At 46.3% G+C, this 24058-nt stretch overlaps 1 protein-coding gene across 2 annotated transcripts in view; it reads left to right on the forward strand.

The window, feature by feature from the left end:
* Positions 1 to 24058, forward strand: part of PLEKHG4 (pleckstrin homology and RhoGEF domain containing G4) — a 91069-nt gene that overhangs the window by 18951 nt on the left and 48060 nt on the right. For both annotated transcript variants that reach the window (XM_054840769.1, XM_054840768.1), the window contains exons 2-6: positions 2799 to 2996; positions 8054 to 10208; positions 15409 to 15621; positions 19216 to 19339; positions 20484 to 20577. In XM_054840769.1, the coding sequence (XP_054696744.1) occupies positions 2799 to 2996; positions 8054 to 10208; positions 15409 to 15621; positions 19216 to 19339; positions 20484 to 20577 (2784 nt within the window). The remainder of the gene's footprint in view (positions 1 to 2798; positions 2997 to 8053; positions 10209 to 15408; positions 15622 to 19215; positions 19340 to 20483; positions 20578 to 24058) is intronic.

Below are 24058 nucleotides of genomic sequence, written 5' to 3' on the forward strand. Positions count from 1 at the left end.
AGGGGTTGAAAGCTTTTCTCTGTCCCTTCAAAGCCTGCACAGCTATCATGGCTCTGTGGTGTAGTGTAGCCAGAGAGGTAAAGCCCCTGAGCTAAGGAGTGCACTGTTAGCACTGAACTCTGCGATGGCTACAGGCTATGGTTATTCTGTATTTTACTAAAGGAAGGATAATATAAGACTTGGTTTATTTTAACCATATAAAGGATTTTTGATTCGGTGCCAACGTTAATAATTGTCTTGTGAGGGCTTTTGCTAAGGCAGCAGGAATGGTGTGAGAACCTTAGAGCAATGCACTGACTCATGGGCAAATATTTTGACTTCTTTGTTTTATTTGCAATAGAAAATGTAACAAACTTCATTTTGGGGGAGTTGATATCTGAAAGAATTTTGCTCAAGCAGGGGAAGAGGTATGGGGCTGAAGACAGCACGGACTCCCCCTCCCAGCTGGTTTTGACTGAGATTTTGAACCTGTGGGCTGTGGAGGGTGAGACGGAAATTGTTTACCCTACAGCCCCTTCCATGCCCTTTTTAGCAGGTCCAGGATACCGTGTGAAGGGAACATTTCTTATTTAGGCTGTCATCTTGGGTCTGTATGGTTCCTATCGGTCTGCTTTCTCTTCCTGTATTTCCTGAACTCTGCTTTCTCCCTTCGTACCCTGAGTGGGGATGGTCTTGAGCAGACCTGTGCAAAGCGCTGCAGGCTGCTGCACCAAGCAGGCCGACTGTCAGCTCTTGGTAGTTTTCTCTTGACCTCCACAATATCTAGTGGAAGATTTTCTCTGAAGACCTGTTCCTGCAGAGAAGGAAGTGCCTGGGAACTTGCAGGCTTTTCATTTGAAGTAATAGATAGAAAAACTCAGCTTTTATTCTTTCTTTCCTGAGTGGAAAGAAGCTTGTTTAAAACAGCCACTGCCTCCTGTTTAGGACTGGGGTTAAATGCTCCTAGCATTCAACGCTTAGAATTGTGCACATGGGGCTCCCGCTTTTTGAGTTAAGAATATGAAAAGTAGCTCATTAACCTCTGTTTATCTGGTTGCATTGACCTTGAGGGGTATTGCAGGAGGCAGCTGGTCTTTCAGAAGAGTTGCAAACACTTTAGGAGCCTGCTGTTATTTAGCCTTGCTTGTTGCTCATTACTTTTTCTGCTGTTTCTCCTGATGTGAAGCAGTGCTGTGCCACGGGCAGCGTGTGGTTTGCCTGTCACCTGCCTTCTGCCAGCTCAGTGCAGGCAGGGATTGTGCAGGCATTGCCTGGGCGTCCTCATGTCTCCTGTGCAATCCCGCAGGCTGTCCTACAGGAAGGCTTTACAACACAGCAGGGAGTTTATATTGTGCTTAAACCACCCAACCCTCTAAAGGAGGAATTTAAAGATTGTTGAGCTGCGAGAGATGGGAAGGCTTGTGTGAGGAGCATCACCTCCGCTCTGGCTGCGGGTCTGCTCAGCCTTGCTCTGAGGCTGTTGTGTTTTCTCAGGCCAGTGGAGGTGTCTGGAGCAATGAACATGTGCTTCCTTAGAGTGGTAGAAGCAAAATGATTTGCTTTCTCCCAGTATCTTCATCCTACTGTTCCCCAGTGGCAGTGTAAGCCGTTGTGGTGCTGCTTTTATTTAACTTTCTCTCCCAAACTTGCTGTGGGACCTGAGGTATGTTTTCAGGCATGTCCATGCAGCTGTTCCTGTTCTGCAGGAGGCTGTAGGGCTTCTGGGCCAGCGGCTGAAATGATTTCCTTGTCTGTAGTGAAGGGAGGTGGATTGAGATCAGATGAGGATCTGGCCAGACACCTGAGTAAACTTTCATTTGGTTTTGTAGCAAAACTCACTCCCACTGGCTTTAAGTTAGCCAGAGGGGTGCCCTCTGAAATAGAAAGGAAAGGAGGGACCCTGATTGTCTCTGCAGATGTGTACAGATTTTTTTTTTTTTTTTTTTGCAAGCTGTCTTGATTTACACCCATGCAATAGATCAGAATTTGGCCTCTAGCACTGGAATTGGTCCTGATGCAATGGCAGGCTCTGGCTGGCAGGCTCTCCTGAATGAAAGTAGGGAAGCCATCGCCTCTGATCCCCTGGCAGGAAATGGGCATCCTACGTATCAATGTGTGTGCTCAGGCACCAAAGGCAACCCTGTTCACACGCAGTCTGTGGATCCTGTTGTGAGGCATCTCTCACTGCAGGAAATACCTGGCTCCCGGATTGAGCCTTTCATGAGAGGCAAACAGCTTTGGATAATGAGGAATTGCACTGGTGGTGAGTGGTTTTCCCCAGTACCAGACAGCTCCGGCAGCTTCTCCTGCATGGGGACTTCAGAGCGCAGCAGGCTGAGGAGCTTCAGCACAACTGTTGCCCCTGCAGCTCCCTTAGCCCACTGAGGAGCATAATGCTGGGCTTTAATGTACCCAAGTGCTGGCTGGCATCTCTGGGCGTGGGTATCCGAAACACCGGGCCCGCCGATCTGTCCACCCCATGATACGCTCGCACGCACGCACTCACGTGCTGCGGTAATGGTTTAATAGCAGCCCCACCCAGAGCAGTCAGAAGGACTTGCTGCGTAAGCAAAAGCTGGGAAATCTCGCCGCTGTGCACAGCACTCTGTAAGCGCTCCACTCACATTTTGGGAGAGGTTTTTTTTTGTGTACGTGTGTTTACCTGGAATCGCCAGTGCCAAAAGAAGCTAGAAAGGACGGCAGTTTGCTCCTTTGATCTTCTCCTGCATTCGGAGATGGCTGCGCTCCTGGGTGTAGGGCTCATCAGGGCACCGGGGCGTATCGTGCCGTGGTACCGCTAACCCTTTCTCTCTTGGCAGGACTCGGAGTCGCTGGATGGTTGCATTCAGAGTACGTTATCAGCACTCTACCCTCCGTTTGAGGCTACCGCAGCCACTGTTCTGTGCCAAGTTTTTGATGTGGTAGAGAAGACGTACCGTGGGGATGGACTGCGCTACCTCATAGACTTCCTGATTCCAGCCAAGCACATCCTGCAGTGCATTCAGCAGGATGCCTGTGTAAGTACATCATGCTCTCTAAGGCCTGCAAAGGCTTTCTTGGAGAGCTTTCTTTCTACTCTCCTATGTAAAACGGCTGGCAGAAAGTACCGTGTGTACGGCAGCCTAGGTGGGAGGGCAGGCAGACAATTAGGAAACAGTTTAAAAAATTGTTATTGAAGCTTAAGTGTGCAGAGATCAGATGTGGAGCAGTGCCCTCGCCTTCCATAACCAGGAACACCGAGCAGAAGGCTTAAGGGGTTCAGAGGGGGAGGTTGTGCGAAGCGTTTGCTGGATGTGGCTGGCTCAGATGGCTTCTAACCCCAGCTGTTCCCTGGCCCTGTGGATGACGCTGTCGGGCTCCTGCCACTGGCAGGAGGACGTGCGGGGTGAAATGCTGCCAGTCGGTGTTTTTCCCAGAACTCCAGCTCCCTTTTGATGGTTGCTGGAACAGTCGCAAGGCTCAGTAGCCCCGAGGAGTCACGTTACATTTACTGCCAGAACGAGTCCAACATTAACGTGCTTTACTGTTGGGAGTCTAAAATGTTAGAAATGATGAGTCAAATGCCTCTATCACAAACTTGGCTCAAAGTTTACAAGATGGAAAAAAACCCAAACAACCTAAAACCAGGGTTCCTGCTAACCTGTTTGTCTCTGAGCCTAGAGGGTGTGTGCGGCCAGGCTTTCGATAGAAGTTCTCATGGTGGAGGGCAAGAGACTTCTGGGAGGAGGAAAAATATTAAATAGAAGCTGAAATAGTCAGTTACTCGTTTACCTTGGGGAGGTGAAATGCTGGGGGGAAACACCCATGGGATAGGATGGAGCCATGTAACAACCCTGGGGAGCTGGTCAGGTAACAACCCCTGGGAGCAAGGGTTTTGGTGCAGCGTTTGTTCTGTCACGTTGTCACCAGCCTCCAGCTTGGTGCCAGCCATGTGTTTGTGAGCTCCAGAAGATCTGAGGTTGTGCATAAGGATTTTGGGAAGCTGTTCTCTCTCACCCTGAACAGGAATTATTCCATCGGTATATCTAGCTGCAGTTTCTAATTTGATGGTGCATAGCATGTTTCTTCTCCTTTAAAGAAACAAAAGGCTTTTAGTTTGTACGAACCAGTAAGTATTGCAAGACGTCTCATGGCTTTCCCTAAACCGCCTCCCTCACCGAAGGAGGCGAGGTAGGAATTTCCCCACTCCCCGAGATCCTGGCAGCTTCCAAGGGCCTCGGCAGGTGAGGTGGTGGAGAGGAGGGAGGGAAGGAAAGCAGCCTGGCAGGCTCTGTGCAGCCCTCTGCCACCCATGGCTTGTAGGGCGCTGGGCCCACGGTGCTGCTCTTGCAAAGGAGGGGAGTTCTGGTCAATGCTGGGGTGACCCACAGGAAGGGTGCCAGCAAGGGGATCTGCTGTTCCAGCCCAGCCATCCCCATAGCTCTAGGAGCTACCAGCTTTGTGCCATCTTTGTCATTGGTGCCCAGCTCTTTCCTCAGAGGCAGCTTTATTCCTGGCTGCAACCACTGGGCGTAGAGTCTGTTCCTGGCACTCCTCTGACAAGCCTGGTTTGGCTCGGTGACGATTAGAAATGAGAAGAGCAAATACCTGAGCCCCAAACTGAAATGTTAAAACAACTGAAATAAGCCTCTTCGTGTAATCTTCCCTTTGAAGGTGCTTTTTGGAGCAGAAGCAGTATGAGGATGCTCCACTTGTAAAGTTCTAAAACTCTGAAATGCCTAGGCTGTCGAAGGACCTGTATTCCTGCTTGGACGTTAATCCAGCTCTTGCTGCAGTTCAGACTGCAGCTTTGCAGGTTTGTCAGGAACTTCAGTGCATTCTGCATTTTCATTTTGGTGACTTTATCACTAAGATTTCTTCTGCTTGTTGTTTCTCAGTAAGCAGACAGGTCATGTAAGCTGTGAGGTTGGGTTTAGGGTTTCTTAATGTCTCATTTTTCAGGCATATAAACTATTACAAATAGTTTAGGAGCTGATTTTTTTTTTTTAATGTCTGCCTCCTTTCCCCCAAGGCCCTTGGTACAGATGGCCTTTAATGTACTCTGATGGCAGAAGAGGGGTTGATGTGCTGTGGTGTGGGGTGCAATTGTATAGTATCTTCTGGAAAACTGCAAATTGTTTTTATTTAAAACCTCATGTACAAAATACTTGGCTCAGGCACTTCTGTAGGCAATGTAAGGTCTATCGACTGAGGTGCTGCGTGAGTCTTGAGCTTGACGGAAAAGTCCGTGAAGTACGCAGAGTCTGAGACTGCTGAAGCCAGTAGCGACTTCTGCAGACTGCGTGCTGCAAGAGGAGGTCTTGGTTTGCTGAATTGAACCATGCTGTGTACAAAAGGGAACGGTTGGTGTAGAGGCATCTGTGTCTTGGAGAACAGAAAGCGTGAGAACATAAGACTGCAAAGCGTAGCTCCCCGTGCCTTTGAGGGAAGTACAGGCAACTGTGTGTTGGGCTATATGGCTTTTTAGCTAATAGAAAGAGAAAAGAAAGGAAGATGCGTCTGCTCTGAGTTCGAGGTTAGAATATAAAGGTAATATTGATCCCTCAAACGAAAACTAAAGTAAGATTCAGTTTAGCAGTGATACAGGTGTAGATACAACAGTAAGAGAACAGGAATAAAACTGTCGTGACCGAAATGGATACGGAATTGACTATGTCAAACAAAAGGGACTGGCTGATCTCCATCCTTCAATATGGAAGAAGTTGCCATGCAAGGCTGAATGTCTGATAACAGGGAGTTTTGTTGAATCTGGTAAGTCAGGGCTAGTAACAAAATACAGAGAACGAGCTGAGAGTACAATAACACGCACTGAGCAAGGACTGAAATAACTGACCCGTTAAAAACTGGATAACCTTTTATCCATGGCAGGTAGTGTAAGACTAGCCTTTTTCATACACTGGCTCTCTGGAGAAGTTTTGTTGTCTAATCTGTTCCGTAAAGGATTTATTATGGAGTCATATGGAAAATTAATTACTGTCAAGGGGATGGAGGCTTATGCAAGATGAGTAAGTAACTGGTGAAAGGGAGGGTGTTTGTACTGCAGTGAAAACAGAGTTGGAGACAGGAGTCAAGACGCACATTACTTGTCATCCATGACCTTGGTATAAAAAGTAAGAGTATGCAGATGACAGATATTTGTGATGAAACTGGTCTGGGAGACATGAGCAATAACCTAGAGGAGGAGGGTGATAAATGTATTGCACAAGATGCGCTCTAAAACTTTGTACTTAAGTTTTTATAACGGCAGACTCATAGGGCAGGCGTGTGCTTCCACAAAGGAAGGGACAGAATTTCTATTGTGAACTGGGGTTCATCAGTATGGAAAGAAAAACTAGGAGGTGACTGGGTTATGTAGGGGCAGGACTGGAAGATGAGTGTGATCTTAGCTTTAAGAGATGCTCCTAGCACAGTTGGGAAGTGTTGGTGCCATTATACACAACGTTTTGCAATGCTTTGCACAATGAAAAAGTGGAACAAAGAAAATTTTTTTTTTTTTTAAAAAAAGCATCATCAAGGAGGCGCTTCAGGCAGGCCTAAGAGGTGATCAAGGGAGCCGTGCTAAGGTGATGTGCCTTAATAATTTTAAGCAATGGGAATACATTGAGAGAACAGGCTCCAGGGATGATGATGAGGAATTATTGAATCTGATGGATGATTTGGTCTTTCAAGCAACTTTGCATCAGGTGCAGTGAGGATACGAAACCTGGCTGGGCTGAAGGTAAAGCTTGATGAACATAGGAAAGAAATTACTTAATGTCATTACGTGTTGTTTCAAAGTGTGTGAGGATCCAGGAGGTTCCTTCCAGTTCTGTGGTTTCTCTGCTATATGGCAAAATATTTGAATTAAAGTATTTTTTCTTTCATGTGTCTGGCCTGTAGAATACAGCATTTTTATAAATTGCTTCCTCTGTCAAGACTTCCGTATAACTGTAAGAGAAATAAGACAAAATGTCTGAAGTCTCATGCTGCCAATACTAAAGTCTTTGGGCTTCCAGATAACAGCTTTCTAATTTCAGTATTGCATCTGATACAGGTGAATCCTATCTAAACCCTTGTTGTGACAGAAAAAGATGAAATGACTTGTGAAACTGATGGCTTATGTCATGGCTCAATTTAAATCTTACTTTACCCAAACAGAATCAAGTTCAAAGCAGTGATTTTATTCTTTGACATTGTGATAAAGCTGAAAATAACTGATGGGACTTGCTGCCTTCTTCCTCTGTGCTGCTTCTATGTTTTTCTCGTTTGCTCCCTCCTTCTCCTGCTTCATCTTTGCAGCAACTCCTTCAGTTTGTTGGTAGGCTGCAGCCATCCCTTGCTGCAGCATCCCATGTAACTTGTCTCCACCTGCCTTGCATAGGCTCTTGATAGCACCAGATGAGTGATGCTTTTTTACCTGGCTCCATGCTCTTCAGTTTGGCTTAATTAGGTGCAATGAGGCTTCTGCATCTACAGCCTCTCCTGGCAGGTTGGTATCGAGTGTACCTGGTACAGCCTGGAGCTCAGTGTGGGTGCTCTGGAAATGATGCATGTCATTTGCTGCCTTATCTAAGGCTGTTGATGGTCTTTAGTTGAGGACAGTGGGTTTTGCCTGTGCATTGCAAGCAGACTGCTGCCTGTGTCTCTCTAATGGCACTTGGTTAGGGACGCTGTCTGGTCTGAATTTTCACTTTCTTAGCCCAGTTGGTCCTCAGGAGTCAGAAATGAGGTAGAGACAGGCTGTCCCAGCTTGAGTACTGGGAGGTGAGAACTCCTGATTTCTCTGTGCTGAGGTTCTGGGGCTTAGACCTCTGCCTGGCTGTGCTGACCCAGCTTTAAACCAGGGCTGAGACTTCTGGCAGCTGGTTGGTTCATATTCAGATTCTGAGATGCTGGTGATTTGTGTTGTTTCTTGTTTCTACTTCTTAAAGAGAAGACCTCAATATGGAAAACTCCCCAACACTAATAATCAAAGACCCAAAATTCAACTGTTCTATTGCTACAGCTCTGAAAGAGAAGCATTGATCTCTCTTGTCCAAAAGCTTGAGCTAAGATCTGTTCCTGATGCTGAAAACACTTTCTCTTTTCTCCATAGGTTCAGTACTGTGGCTTGCTGTTTCGCCATGAGGGCTGGCCCCTGTGTATTCACGAGAAGATTGTAGTCCAGCTGGCTTCCATTGACTGGCGAATCTTGAAGCCCGGTGACTTCTACCTACAGGTGGTCCCCTATCTGAAGAAGTCTCCACGAATTGTATTGAAATGTTTGGCAAAAGACAAGCATAATGTAGAGGAAGTCGTGATTCCAGAAGTTTCCTATACCTCTATTTTTACTCTGGAATGGTTGAGTACTTTCAATGGAGAGCGGATGGGTACAGCACTGGAAAATTGTTTACTAACCACTGATGATAAAATATTTCGTGTCCCCTGGGATAAAGTGGTTAATCCTGAATTTATAAATAAACCAAAAATAATTGAAAACAATATCATCTCTCCAGAAATAACAGAGGACCATTCAATTTTGTGCCTCCCCATGGACCATGCTGAGTGCAGTTCACCAGACCTAGGATCTCAGTATCTACTGGAACAAAGTCCAAAGCGAGACAACCTGGTCATTAGCAGCACAGCTCCGCAGTTAAGTGAAGCTCTTGTCAACGGTGACTGTACAATTCCTGTGCCTCAACAGAACTTGAAAAGTGACCTTGAAGGGGAGTACGTTGAGCTGACAGAAGTTTCACTGCCCAGGTTTGGGCCACAAACAGGTTCTTTAACCCAGTCACTAGCTTTAAATTATCTAACTCAGCCCAGAACACGAGTGAATGCGTCGAAAGGCAAGCACAGGTTTATTGTCATTCAAGACAGTACCTACTCCAAGAACTTAATTCAGTCAGCACTTATGCAGAAGGAGCACTGTCAAATGGACGCTCTGAGGACGACTCCTGCAGACGTTCTCAAAAATGTAATTCCATTGGGAAGTGACAAAGTGATGGTGCATGGAGAACTGTCTGCAGAAGGTCAGTTGATATCAGGTGGCCCTGGAAACATGGGGAATAGCTTTCCTGTGGCTGAGTCTCCTGCCTGCAATGCAGAGGATTCATCTGCAGAGCAGGAGACCCGCAGTGAACACTCAATCGATTGGCGATATGCGCTGTGCAGCTACAGCGATGTGTGTGCTGGAGATGGTGTCAACTGCAAAGCACAGTCACCTGGTGCTCCTGGAAACATGGAAGGAGAAAGTGATAGTTCTAGTGGAAATCCTGGTGCTGAAACATTGGAGCAGAGCCCAGAAACGATTCTAGATGCTGCTGCTGCTGCTAAAGAAGAGGTGATACTGGGAGTACAAGGAGAACCACTGACCGAGGGTCAAAATGAGGTGACGCGGATGGATGCCTCCCCTGCCCCTGTCCTAGGGCCTTCGGGACCATGTTGTGCAGTGAAGGAAGGTTCTGATGTTTCTTGCCAGAGCATCAGTGAAAACGATGCGCCAGTCCAGGCTACTACATTGCTTATTGCGCCTGAGAGTTCAGATGTGGGTGTGGAGAGAGGCTGTCCTTCAGGGAACATGGCAGGTGCAGGAGCAGTCAGTGCTTGCTGCAGTGATCAGGAAGCAAATCTTGGTTCTCCTCCAGAACAGAACCAAGGAGTAGTAGATGAATTCGAGCTGGGAAGAAGGGACAGCCCAGAGGAAGTCAAAGAGATTGAACAAATATTGACTGTAGATGAGAATCAGACTAGTCATAGTCACTGTTCTGTCAAAGCTTCTACAGGTGGACCCTTATCAGATGGTGAAGAGCAAGAGGTCTCTGCATGTCAGCATAAGAAATCCGAAGAAGCCATACTACTCCAAACCGCACTGTCAGCAGAGTGCGATCAGACAGCAGAACAATTAAATGACAGTGACTCTTTGGGCCCTGATGCACAAGCAGAAGGCTCCAGTCAATTCAGAACTCAGAGGTCTGGAGAGAGGTGTGAGGAACCACAAAGACAGGCAGAAAACCAGGCCCGTGAAAGCGAAGAAAACTCTGTGCTGAACCCAGAGCGTGTTGCAATACAGGACTTGCAGGGAGGGGAGGAGAACCAGGGAAGTTTTGCTTACGGGGAACAGTCAAAGACTATAGCCTTAAAAACACTGGAATCCATTGAAGAGGAACTGGAGGTAGGACCACTGTCCTCGGGACCCACTGAGGGGCATACAGACCCCACTGCTCTGCACTCCCACCAACAGGCAGCTTCTGGGGCATCATCTCCTAAAGGTACAGCAATTGGATGTTTGTGTGTTTGATAACATAGATCTTTTCCAACCAGAACGATTCTATGATTCTATGAAACCAAAGTCCTCAAGAGGTACCACTCACAAGTTTATGTCTGCTAGGAGGCTTTGGGTAATAGCCCAAACTACGGGAAAGGGATTAAGCTGTCACTTTTGTGGCTTGAAATTATCTTTCTCTTCACAGGTGGATTTATTGTAGGTATTTTGTTTAATAGTTCTTTGCAAATTTACATCATTATGGAACAAAGTTCCAGTGTAAGAGAATTTAATTTCAGTTAATCTGATTGCTGGTGATCTCCACCCGTTATATTCATCGTGTGCACATTACGGATGCATGCAGTAGGAATGCCTGAGAAGAGAACATCTAACTGTACAAGTCTTTCATAGTTGAAAATTGGCTTTAGGAAGATAGTTGTGGCAAGAGGAGGCAGCAGTGGGTGCCGCAGTAAAATACTAGCTGTGTAACATGACCTGAAGATCAACAAATGTGTGTGCTGGTAACTGATTTAAGAAGCAAACTGCAGAGTTGAGGGATTCCCCCCCTCTTCCCTCCCTTCCCCTGCAGCGTGCTTTCTTCGGCTTGGTTATGTTTCAAGTAGGAGCTGTTTCACTTGAGTGGGAGAGCGCAGAGAAATGAAGTGTCTAACTTCGACTCAAATGATATGTTTAAGCAGGTATTGCCCAGACTTCTTGATGCCTGGGTTCCTGTGCCAGAGCTGCGCTCCTTCAGAAAGAATTGAACAGGCAATCCAGGTGTCTCTGCCTTTTGCACCAGACTGTAGGCAGGTAGTGTGTAACCGCATGGACGCGATGTTGGCTGTGCCTAGCTCTGCTGAGTCTGGAAAGCTGTAGCTAGATATGCAGATCACATCAGGGAGCGTGCGTGTGGCGGGGGCGGGTGAAACGTGCCATTCCAGTTCAACAGCTCTCATTCCCTGAGACCCCTGGCTAGGAAAATTACCCGGCTTGAAATATTAAGAGTGAGGACTCTTGAAAAGGTTGGAGGTACAGACCCACGCTGCTAGAGCATGTCTGACCCTGTGGAGGAACAGATCAAGAGCTGGTCGTCTTGGGATGAGCTGCCAGCGTAATGCTTGTACTGGTCCTAAACTGGGTGGATAAGAGCCTATGGCACCACTGCAGCATTACCCCATTTGGCTGCAAACACAGCTACTTTCTCAAGTGTCCAAAAGTCACATTTTACCTGACGCCTCAGTCTGACCTCCTAATGGAGCTAAAGTGCCCATTGATTTTAAAATGAAATTTCATTAACACCTGCACCAAAATATTTCAATTCCATAATTAGACAAGCCCACAGTTGCCAGGCATTGCTGATACTTTTGGAGTGACATTTCCGTGAAAGTTTCTGTTTCTGAAGCGTGCGTCTCTCTGAGCATCTACCACCATGAGCAGAGAAAAAGAGGTCGCCTTCTGCCTCTGTAGCTCTTGGGGGATGTATGCCAGTAAATAACCATGCTGTGGGTATCCATTCCCCTGACCGAGCTGAACCTGGCTTGACTTCATGTTTGCACAGGACCGGACCTCAGAAAACCTAGGCTGTGTTGAGTGCTGGATGTATGCTTTCCTCATGACTCTAGTGGCTGCTTGTTCAGTGTTCCCATCTCTTCTGTCTAAAATTAGCCAGGTCCAGCTTGTGTGTGAGATAAGTGTGATGTTCTCGCTGCTCCACAGGACGAGCCTTGGCCGCTGCTGCGGATTTTGGCAATGACGGACCCCTCTGGGGTATGTGTGGAGTTTAAGGAAAGACAATTTAAATGTTTTGAGGGATTTGGCTGAAATAAGTGATGCTCATGACCCGATTCTGATGTTGTTAAACTTTAGCATTTCAGTTAAAACTCTTTTGTTATCTCAGAGTTTGTACAGCAAAAGAAACAACCTAAATCATCAGGAAAAAACCCCAAACCAATCAACCTAACTCTTTAAGGCACGGGGCAGCTCGAATATCTGTTAATGCCAGGAGTATTTCTTAAACACTATAGCTGGAACTATAATAAGCTTAATCCATTCAATTACATTTGATTGCTTTCACATCCAACCAAGCCATCACTTTATCTAGCCCTATTAAACCCTCAGAGATAATAATAATAAGATAATTCAGAGATAAAATTACAAAGTGAAGCAAATGTCCTACAAATAGACTTTTCTCTTCCAGCCAGCCAGTCTGTAGGCGAGTTAAATTCTCTGTAATTGCCTCGTTGGGGTCATTTTGCTACTATGATTGGAAACTGTGAGTATCTTGCCTAAACTATAAATAACAACAAAGCTTAAGCTTTACTGGGTCAGTTCAGATCTGCAGTTCACACCTTGGTAGTAGTGGGCAGATGCATGATTTGCTCTGAGTGAGGTTGGAAGAGCTTGCTCATTGCGGCAGACATTGTAGATGATGTCAAAATACACATTCGGAACTGGGGCATCTGAGTTTGCTGTGTTTGCAGATTTTTCCTTGTCCCTTAACTCTCTCCCCTTCCTCCCACTCACAGTCACAATCCGAGTTTATTTTCTGCACAAATATGATCAAACTTAAAAAGATTTTGAGTCAAATGTGAGCTGTTTTGAGTTGGTGGCTTAGAATTTACACTGGTTCCATTCACAGAAAATGTGACTGCTGTTTTTCCCGAACAACTAACTTTAAGTTAGTGAATGTTGAGACTTTGCAGCTCTGGAAAGAATCCCTATATTTTGGGGGCGGAAAATATCTTGATATTCAAGCAATTGGTTGAAAAGCCACACTGGGGCATGTTCTTCAGCAGCAGCTGTTGGGGCGTTCCATTCCTGCTCCCTGTTACTACGTGATGTGAGCGTAGATGATACTGGTGCCGGGGCAGTTTGCAGGAAAAATGCTAATGTCTCTTTGAAATGCACACAAGCAAATCCTCCTCTACCACTTCCTTAACCTCGGGGAAAGGTGGAACCTGCAAACATGGCAAATTCAGATGTCCCAGTTCTCAATTTGCTTTTTGATGTAATCCTCCGCATTCTACAATTTCCGCTTTAGTAAGTGCCTCCACCCCAGATTGCAAATAACAAACAGTGTGCTTGGGCCTGTTTGGAGAGAGGTGGGGTCTACGGATCTGAACTGAGCCCGAGAAGCTTAGGGAAGAGGTTGGTTGGGGCAAGATGTATGTAGTCTGGAGGCTGCACAACTCCAGCGAGGTTTCCCTGGGGCTGAAAAGCCTCAGTACCAGGTCTGGGGCTGGTGCGCTGAGCAAAATGCTTTTCTCTTCTAGCTTTTGGAAGCTACTACCTCATTCCTGAGAGATATTCAAGGCAGGGCTGCCATGCACGTTTATGTCTTTCTCTTGCCCTGGTACAGTACCTCTAATACAGCTATGTTCCCTTTCTTGTCATCTTTAAATGCCACCTTTTGGTCCTCTTTGCATTTAATGAAGAAAGGTCGCAGATTCCTTTACTATAAACTGTGTGGTTCTGCTTATTGCCAGGCCTCACAGCTCCTTGAGAAGATGATTCTGTGTTCTCCTAGAAAGTCTATCAGCCCTTGATATGAAACCTTTGGGGCACAACTTACATGACTCTGAGATCTTCAAGATACTCCATCTAAGGGAGATCAGTGCCCTTCTAAAATGCTGCTTCAGGAAGATCTAGCAGCATTGTCCAAAGTGAGTGACCTCTTGCATCACTGGAAAGTGGAGGCTGAGGTAGTACTAGGAACAGAACTGAGCTCTGATGCATCCCAGAACCGTGCAGAGCCCTGGAGCCATCACAGCAGCTTACGTGGCCGAATGCAGCAGATGCCAAGCCGGGTCCCAGGGATGCTCCCTCAATGAGGGGTGTTACCAAGGAGTAATGAGCAGCTACTGCATCATAGCCTCGACGGTGCAGAGCTCTGGAGCCCCTCCTAGTTTCCCCCCGCTGTCGGGTAATTTTGCACAGTGAGCCATGCTGCTCAGGGCACTTCTCTCACCCACTTTAGCAATTTTGAAAGCAGTTTGGGCTGAGCCTCAACCTGTAAATCTCCTTCACTGCTAAAACTTGTATTGAAAGCCACTTCAAGGACTGCTTTGTTCCTGGTCCTGCTCTTTAATGAAGTATTGGAATCTGTTAGTAAATAAACTGAGTCAAGTGTCAGCATTGTTGATGCAGCAGGAAGGTGGGATGGTTGAAGTCAATTTTACATAGCAATTAAAACGTCTGACTTCATAGCAAGCAAATAAATACTCCGGTCTTTTATTTTCCTAAAGAGAGGTTGATGTTTTTGTTGGTAGATATTGAAGTATCAGGATTTCACCGAAGTATAGCCTTTCCTTTAATATATCTTTCTGCCAAACAGTGGGACAGCCTAGCTGCGTGCTTAGGATGCTAAAGATGGATTGTTGAAGATGTACTGTTGACTTCTAATTCTTATAATGTTGGGAAATGGGGAATAATACTTCTTACCCAGTAGGTATATATTTTTTTTTCCTTCTCTCCAGCTACTTTTACAAGAAATTGAAATTCGATAAAACTAGCATTAGTTTCTATGTAGTAGCTAAGATATCAGAATCAGTTAATTCTAAAATTAACTAACTTGTACTTTAGAACTGAGGTGTCAGGCAAAGGAAGCATTTTCTCCAGTTCCCAAACAGAACTGATTGGTGTAATCATCTGGTTCTTCAGGGTTTTAAAATAGGTTTCTGGATTTCACATTAACGGTTAATTAAAATAGTCGGACGAGCAGAACAAGGTCTCTTTGGCTAATTTCCAGCTGATTTGTCAGCCTCAAGTTGACTTCATATTTTCAGGAACTAATCAGAAAGTGGTGTTGGGGGACTAATTCTGCTCTGATGGAGCAGCTCTCCCTGTCAGAAGCTGGTTTATCACTTTGGTGTGCTCAAACTGCTGGAGCTTAGCCAGGGACTTGCACCACGCCAGACTTCCAGGCTGTGAGCAGACGTGTACCGCTTGGTACGTTACCTTTAAAAATTACTTTGACTGCAGTAATCCTGGTCTGTGTTGAGTTCACAATAAATTGGGGGTTTTGGTGGGGTTTTTTTTAGATTAACAGTAGTACTAATATTATAACCAGTTTTGGAACATGCATGCTACTGGTGCAAGGACTGGAGGAGCTGCTGGGGCTGGGGGCACGTCCCTCCCCAACCTGGTACTTACATGGGACCTTTTGGGTGGAGCTCTGCTCAAGCTTCTGACTGCTGCTTGTCTTACAGGGATGGTGGAAGAGGCAGAGACAAGAAGAGAAGCAACTAGCACGGATGTGTTGAAACCAGCGAGTAAAGTCCATGCCCTGGAGGAAATCTCAGCAGCTATTACTCCCCCGACATCCCCAGCTTCTGGGACTGCCTGGGGTGGTCGGTCTGCACCTACCATAGTCAAGGATGTGAACCCAGAAGTGCTTAGGAGCGGAGTTGCCTGCCTGCCTGGTGAGTAGCTGAGCCAGAACGTGTCTGGGAAGCGTGGTTTCTAGGAGGGCGAGGGAGACAGAGTCTCTGGTCACAGCGCTGCAGACTGGTGCCAATTCCATTCCGTTCACCTCTCCAGAAGCAATGCTCTTTGAATCCTCTAAAGCTTCCGGATGGGAAGGACAGGAAGTAGAACTTCCCTCTCATGGAAGCCATGTTAACTTGCTCCTAGGACTCTCAGGATGCTAACAAAGCGTGTGTGAGTCAGAAAGGCCAAACCTGTGGGCTCATACCAGTAGTTGAAAAAGAGAAGAGTGAGGGTGCAGCTAATGATGGGCTGGTGGGCCTGACATCAGACATGGTCGAAACAATAGGAACTTGATTCACTTGGTAAATAATTAAAGGATAGGAGCGTAGAAGATGCTATTCGACAGTACTCTTGTAAAACCAGTTTTATTCTTGGTAATTAGAAGTTTGGTTGATTAAATGTAGCTACCTAGATATAATAGATTTTTTTAGAAAACATCTGATTTCATGACACATAGTGTTGAAAGGAACATCCCAATGAAGTGTGGATGAGCAATGTGTGGGATGAGCAATAGCATAGCTAAATAGCAGATGACAAAACTAGCTATCAAGGGAGGACTTCCCAGAATTGTTCTGCTGGGATCAGTTGTAGGCCAAACGCTATTCAGTGTTTGCATCTGATACAGCAGCAAGTATCAAACTACTGCAGATAAAACTTCTGGATGGGACAAATATTGGCAGAGTGGTGAACAAAGCAGAGGCTGTTGGCCAGAGCAGCCAGGATCGCTTGGTGCACAGGGCCCACACAAGAAGATAGCTACATCCGATCAGCTCAGGAGCCACATATGATTGAAAATTGGCCGGAGAGCAGAGAAGAGGTCAGGCAGAAGCTATGCAGTCTGGAGAAATTGGAAAGGAGAGCAGAAAGGCAGCACAGTGATTTTTTTCCACTCAGTGCTGGGGCAGCAAGACCAATTTTAACCTTAGATGTGTGAAGGAGAGGGGATGACTAGCCAGATCAGAGAGGTGAAATCACTTTCCTATACTTGTTGGTGATGCCTCCCAAATAGTTTGGGCCATTCTGATGCCTTTGTTCTAAAAGCAAGCGGTGAATATTGGAGGTGATGCAGAAAAGGGTGACAGCCCTTTCTTGTAACTGAATTGGATGTCTTGGGGCAAGACACTGGCAGGTTGTTTATCTTGTAAGATGATTGAGGTAAAAACACCTTTGTGCAGGGAAGGAGGAAAGCCTCCTGGAAAAAGGTGAAATGAGAAACCAAGTGCAGGGCAGAGTTACGGTACATTCAAACACGTAACTCTGCATTGGTGGGTAAACTGTTTAGAAGTCCTCCTTTGGAATTTGTTCTTATCTTCTGATCTGCTGATCCGGTTGGACGTTTTAGGGTATGTACTACAGCCAAAAAATTACAGGATCCAAGAGAGGGGTCTTTAAGAGGAGCTCATAGTCTGTGCTATTGTAGAAGCCTGGCTGTGATCTAATGCTCTAGTTGTTTCCTTTGTCACAGATTCCTATCATAACGTACGAATGCCAAACAAAGCAAATGCGTTTGAATACGGGATGAAGGGATGTGCCCTTGAAATGCAGTGAAGAAACAAGGTTTGGCTTTGATACCACGTCTAAGGGAGGAATTAGGTTTTCTGTAGAAGCTGTATTGGATTTGACTGACAGCTCTTTTCTCACGTGTCTCCTTTTGGATTTTGGTGGGCAATCCTCACACCTGAGGGAATACACTCACCACTCAGATGCTTTGTTAGACATTGGTAATGATACAATAATTACATTAGCAAGTATAACTTTTCTAATGAATAGTGAATAAGAGGTAATTAATAAATTAGTAGCTGTGATGGAGTTAGGAAGCAATTTTCCTTTCAGGAGAGTTTCAGTTCTGCATTCTGGCTATGCCACTGTTGGAGACTTAGTCCCGGTGGCTACGGGTGGGTTTTTTTTGTTTGCCCTGGTGAGGCAGTTCCCAGGCTCCTATATGGAAGCTCAAGGTTTAATCGAGTTCTGGTGGTGCCTAGCCTCCCTGATGGACAAAAGATGTTGCTTCAGAGTAAGAAAGTTTTTACTGAGCCTAGTTATTGAGCCACTTTTTCCAGTAATTGAGTGCTTTGCTTTCTTCTTTCCTGATGATCCCTTTAGCTTATGAAACAAGGTATATTAATAAACTTTTTCTAATTTCTCTCCAGCTCTTTGATTATACAGTGTCCAGAATACAGCATTTCAGGAGTAATAACACTCCTCCTGAATTTCACAGATGAAAGATTTTTGTCCCTGTTGTTAGCAGGAGAAAGCCTGTGTCACAGTTCTGGTCCCTGGGAGGGAGAAAGCCCGGCTTCTAAATGATGCCCATCTGTGTCTGTGGCCCTTACTCAAACCACATCCTAGCGACAGATTGAGATCCCACCAGGGCAGTTTTCTGTGCTTGGGGCTGTCCATCTGTATCACCTGTCAACTCACATGCTTGCCCCTGGGATGCGGAGAGAGGTGGTCCAGAACTATCTCCTGTAGTAGCAATAAGGTTCAGAAGAGACAGAAAGCCATACCTTTCTCTCAGCCTCTGGTTTTGTTTTGTGCTTGGGATTTTTTTTCCGCCTTCTCTCTCATAGAATTTGTATGACAGGAAATAGCTCCTGTTCTTGTGAACTACTTTTCACACAATAGAGGTGTAGTCCTGCTGTTCTTCAAATCACTTACCTCCCTGGTGACGTGCGGGAGTGCAGAGTGCTGGTCATTTGAGCAGGCTCGCTCCAGAGCCACTGCCTGCTGTCGAATGGCAGAGGCAGCTCTAGGTCTCCAAAGTGATGTGTCCGCCTGCTCTCTACCTCTCCTTTGCATCTGGAGAAGAGGCTGGACGTAATTCCAGAAATGGCACTGCTATGTCCTTTTCATAGATCTTAATGCACTTTGTGGCTAAAGCCAGACTATCACTTAGTTTTGGGAGCTCATAGAGCCTGGCACCAACTCAGCCCTTGTCAGAGCTGCAGGCAGCTCCTGGGCTGTCCGTTCCTGGGCTGTCAGCTCTGCAGCCTCTGAGGAGGAGCTCCAGTCTCCTGCTCTAGGGCTTTGCTCCCAGGAGGAGATGTCTGGCTAAGTGCTAGGCTCAGCCTGCAGTGTGCGTGCCCAGTCTCATTAGGTAGCACATGTAACCGCATCTGCATTCTCTCGTCTAACAGCAATGTGAATATTGTAACATAAGTGGAGGTGAGATTATTTATCTTGAGTTTATGAGCTTCTTGCTTTTCTCAAAAGGTTGGGTTATCATTAGCCAACTTCAGCCATGTTTTATGAACAATGTGTTTGTGTAGAAGAGAGCAGTCCAAATTTAATGGTACCATGAGAAAAAGACAAGCAGAGCTCAACTACTTCACTCTGGGGCCGCGTTTGGGTACTTTGGAAGTGTGTTTAATAGCCTGCTGCGATCTGCAGCACACACTATATCTAGTTCTGTGGAGCTTTTCCAGGAAGGTGATGGGGTTGTGGTAGGGAAACGAGGCACGCGCACCTGGAACCAGGCTCTGACTTCCTTGTGTGACGCTTTTTTTATTTTCCCCCTCTTTTTACAGGTACCAGAGATAAATCGGGCCGTGCAGTGGCCATAATAACAACAAGGAACACAGCCTGGTTAAACCCCCACTGCAACACCACAGAGCTTGTACGCCTTCTTCTGTACTTACGTAGCATCCCAAGGTTTGTGACACTCGGGCTGACAAGGTGCATGCTGCTCCTGTGTCCGCTTTGCCTTTCAGGGGTGGGGAAGCTGAGGCGGTGAGTGGAACAGGTTGTCTTTATTGGCCCAGGAACCCGGTCCAGACAGTCTAGAAACTGTACAGGTGGGGATCTCCTGCTAGGGTGAGCTGGCTGGTGCTCAGTAAGCACTTTGGCTCTTCTGTATGTGCCTTGTGCACATGGTGTGGTAAAATTAGGTATGTACTGAATGTTTTCTTGCATTGCCATAAATCTAGGCCATTCTTGCTATCCTTCATTAGCTCAGAAAATGGGATTTGGGAGCTATGATGGGGCAGTCATGCAGCAGCTCTGTGATAGTGTTGTGACATAATATTTTTAAGGCTGTGCCTGCAAGCTAAGAGGGAGGGAGGATCTGCAAGGGTTGAGAAAATCTGCCTTGATGTCTGGCTGACAATTGGTTTTTTTGGAGTCTGCAGGCTGGAGTTTGCTGCAGCTACTCTTCCTTTCACTATGACAGACTCTTCCCCCAGCTCATCTCAGGGTCTACTGAGAATTTGTTTCACTTTTAGATGATTAAACTAATAAGAGGTAAAGCTAACTCTCTGATAGTGATTTTTTTTTTTTTTTGAAACCTTTAAACCAATGATAAAGGGAGCAGACTTAACCCATGAGGAAGCTTCTGCTACTCATGTTTTGTTTCTTATGCTTCTCCCTTCCAATCTGATTCTGGGCAAGAAAGAAAGATAGATCTTTGGTCTGATCCAGAACGGCTGTTCTTGTGAAGCAGCGTGGCTAAGGCCAAGCTTGTCCCTGAACACAGTTAGGAAGGACTGGTTTTCATGTGTGAATGACCTGGAGTGAGTATCGGTACCTTTGCCATCAGTGAGATGTATCCTAGGAACTGGAGAAATGGGAAGTTCAGGTGGAAATAGCAAAGATAAAAACTGAGCAATCCAGGTGGTGGTTTCCATGTATGTATTTTGGTTAGGAGAAGGCCAGTTAGTTCCCTGTCCTTACAGAGCCATAATGTACTCCCCCCCCCCCCTCCCCCCCCCACCCTGTCATGACTATGGCTTCAGTTTCCATAGTCTTGTTGATTTTCATCAGGGCGACAAATGTGACCTCTCTTTCTCTGTCCTTGCAGACCAGAATGTCAGGCTTTGGGTCTAACTGTTCTTGTGGATGCTCGTCGCTGTTCACCAGTTCCTGCTCTCTTCAAGGCGTTCAGCATATTGCAGGTGAGCCTTGAGCTTGGGCAAAGGAACACTAGTTGGCTTCCCATCTTGGTTGGATGTTACATCTCCATCTGCTGCTTATGTTTCCATCTGTCACCCGGCTTTCAGTTGGCTTTGGGAGGTGGAGTGATGCACCCAGCCCTGTTTTAGGAGGATGACCTGGACTTGCCAGACCACAGACAAAGCAAAAACCCTAAGGAAGTCTGAGTTGGGGGAGAACACCCCTCCCCACCCCTCCAAATTTGCTTCCTTCTCTGCGCTGAGAACAGCCTGTACCCAAGTCTAAACACTGTTGTGAATTATCATGCTTGGAGATGATGTCCCCTACATGGGAGAGGCTGTGTGAAATACACAGGGATTTTTGCCCACCATGGAGAAAGGAGGAAGAGAGGCCTCGGCCTCCTGCTGCGGAGGGAAGGGAAGGACGCGGCTTGTCACGCCAGGTGGAAAAGCACATGCAGCTGTTGGTGTGGCTGCCGGTGAATGATTTGAATCGGACATGCTGTAACTCTATATTGCTTCAGGTCAAAGGCTTTCATATCAATCACTTGGAAAGCAAGTGGGTTGTGTTGCCCCCACTCCCAGATAGAAGCTATCTGCTGCTGTTAGAAAGCCAAGGAGATGCTGGGTTGTAGCTATGACTAATCTTGTTTAAGCAGGTGTTCCTTTTAAATCAGAGCTTAGGTCTCTCAGGACTCTAACTTTGCAAACTGGAACAGGGCAATGTTTTAATGAGGCTGGTGTCTCTGTGGTTTATGTGCTTCAGTGCCACATCTGAGAGTTGGGGCTGAGTCAGAGCTCTGTCCTCCTGCTTCCTGGGCTGGGTGGAGCTGTGTGTGAGCTGGATCAATGTGCTCATTCTCTGTGGTGAAGGACTAATCTGGTGCCCTGCTCACTTCTGCAGAGGTAACAAGCAAGTTATCTTCTCTTTTATGCTGCACCCACATGGCAGCAGGCTCACCAAAACTTTTGAGCATTTTGTTGCCTGTGTAAGTTCCGTGGTCATGTCTTAGTGACATGATTTGGAAATCGGAAACGTGTTGAGTCACAATGTGCTTTTTGGGTCCCCAGTCTATGACAAGCATAGCAGGAATAAAGCCATTCTAACCTTAAGTTTCCTATCCCCCAAAACAAGGGAGGGAGGGAAGCTTTTTGCAGTGCTTCTGTAATATCTTGCTGTGATGGCTGTTTGGCTCCGAGCACCTTGTTATCAGGGTGGTGCAACAGTTAGTTAACAGGGATTAATGTGCTGCAAGAGAGATTGCTGGAGCTGAGCGTGTGCTCCAGGTAACAGTGACTGACAGAGGCTGATTACTCTGCTTGTGGTTTTTTGGTCCTTACCCTGACTCTTCTGCAAACTCCGTATATGAGACCTGTTCAGCTAGCTCATCACAGGAGTAATTGCCTGGCTCCTCTGAGCCTTTTGGAGGTCCTTAGAGTTTACTTTGTGATCCCACACCAGTGCTCTCATCTGCTCTGAAACAAGGGTAGAGAAATACAGAAAACCGACTGTAACTACAGCGAGGCAAGGTAAGGTTTCTAGAGCACAGCAAGGTCTGCTGGCCAGTGGATACAGAAACACAGTCGGTACGTTGTGCCTGTAAGGTCTCAAAACAGATTGTCTCCTTGGGGTCCTTCCTGAAATCCCTGATGCATCTCCCGGTGTCTCACTGGGAGCAGAGTGAGCAGGGGCAGAATAAAACACTGTAGCAGAGCTAACTCAGGAAGGAGCAAGGAGGAACTTTGGCAGCTCCGTACGGAGGTGAAGGGAAATGCGCAGTGCGTACGTGCTGCAAGAATAGATCATGCTTGTTCCTGTGGGAAGCTGCATAATGATGCATTGGAGCAAGGATTTTTTTGCGGAGGTAAATGCTGCTGTGATGTTTGGTCGCAGGTTGTCGCCAGTAAGGTCTGTGCTGGGGGATATGTTCAGTTTGCCACTCTGTAGTGCTGGGCCAATCCCTCGGTCAGCGAGCAGGCAGGGCATGGGTGGTGGAATGTGTGTGCTGGCCTTCAGCGAACAGGTATCTGCGGGATTTCCCTCTGCATGAGTCTTTATAGAGTGAGATTTGTTCGAATTTTGCGTATCAGTGCAAATGCTCGATCCTATAATGTGCTGCATCTGTGTTGGATTGGGAAGGGAAGAGTGTGTTCATGAAGACAGAGGTACAGTAGCAGTTCAAAGCAGAAAACTTCTGCACGCACCTTTCTGTTCAAGGGGTATATTTACATGCCCTCTTACTGCAGGAGTACAGAGGACTTTGGTCTGATGTTAAAGACCAGGGGCATCCTACTACTCCATTAGAAGTGGTCACTTTTGAGATTGAATGTGGTGGTTGGGGACTGTCCCATCTGCACAGACATTCCTGGCAGCCTGCGCTTCAAAACGGGCCAGTGCTGTTAAGCCTGGCCATGGGCTCCATTTGGAACTGTTTGAAACTTCAGTCTGAGAAAGATGGAAGAAAGTATCCAATTCTCTTTTTAAGGAATAATAATAAAAGGATGGGTATTTACTCTGGTGCTTTCTGAGCTCCTGGCGATGCCCCTCTGTCCTACAATGTCCATGCTATGCCTGTTTGAGGTGAGGAGTTCACTTACATGTGTGGGACTCTGGACCAGCTTGATTTGTGAATGATTTTTCAGTTTCTATTTTCAGGAGTAACAAACAAGTGAGTGTTCTGGCTGTTGTAACCTCATGTTACACCATCGCTACCTTTATCCCTCACTCAGATTGCACATCTCATGACTGCTGGAGTAGAAGAGGGATTGTGAAAGAATAAATTTATTTAGTACCATGATCTGTCTTGAAACTGGCTAGTCTTCATCCTTCAGTACTTTCTAGCAGACAAATTTAGAGCTGCTGATACAGCTGTAATACCTCCCCATCCTCTTCAAATGAGCTTCACTATTTACCTAATACAGCCTAATTATGCAATAAATTCTTTTTGGCTTTTTGGTCAGTGTTCAAATAACAGTGAAAGCACGAATAACTCACTTTGGAGAAAGGGATTTGAGAAGTCTGAGAAACCTCTCACTGTTTTGGGAAATGTTTCAGTTGGGATTTTTTTTCCCCCCCTGCCTGTTCAAGAGGATCCTGGTTTAGGACTAGATGAGAGAAGGGTCTTTTCCTCTGCTCTGCAATCTCTGCTGCCGCTTTCACTTGTGAAATTCGGTCTCCTTGTGTTGGCATTATTTCTTAACTGCTGTACTGGGCCCACTGTCAGGTTAGGTGGCTCAGTCTCTGCTGGTGTAGTTGCCTCTCTAGAGGCAAAGACCATCTAGGAGACATCTAGATGGGATGGCTCTTATTTAACCATGTGGAATGACAGCTCAAATGGCTGTTCTCCTTGCTATCCAGATCCAGGCATCAATTATTTAGTGGGCCCTGTCTCCGTGGTCTGGATCTTTCTCCATTACCCTCTTCCTGCTGTCGCTCTCCGCCTGTTTCTCACTTCCCTGTGGAGTGCTTCTATAATTGGAGAGC

This window comes from Grus americana, chromosome 13, assembly GCF_028858705.1.
Source record: "Grus americana isolate bGruAme1 chromosome 13, bGruAme1.mat, whole genome shotgun sequence".
NCBI classification, from domain to species: Eukaryota; Metazoa; Chordata; class Aves; order Gruiformes; family Gruidae; genus Grus; species Grus americana.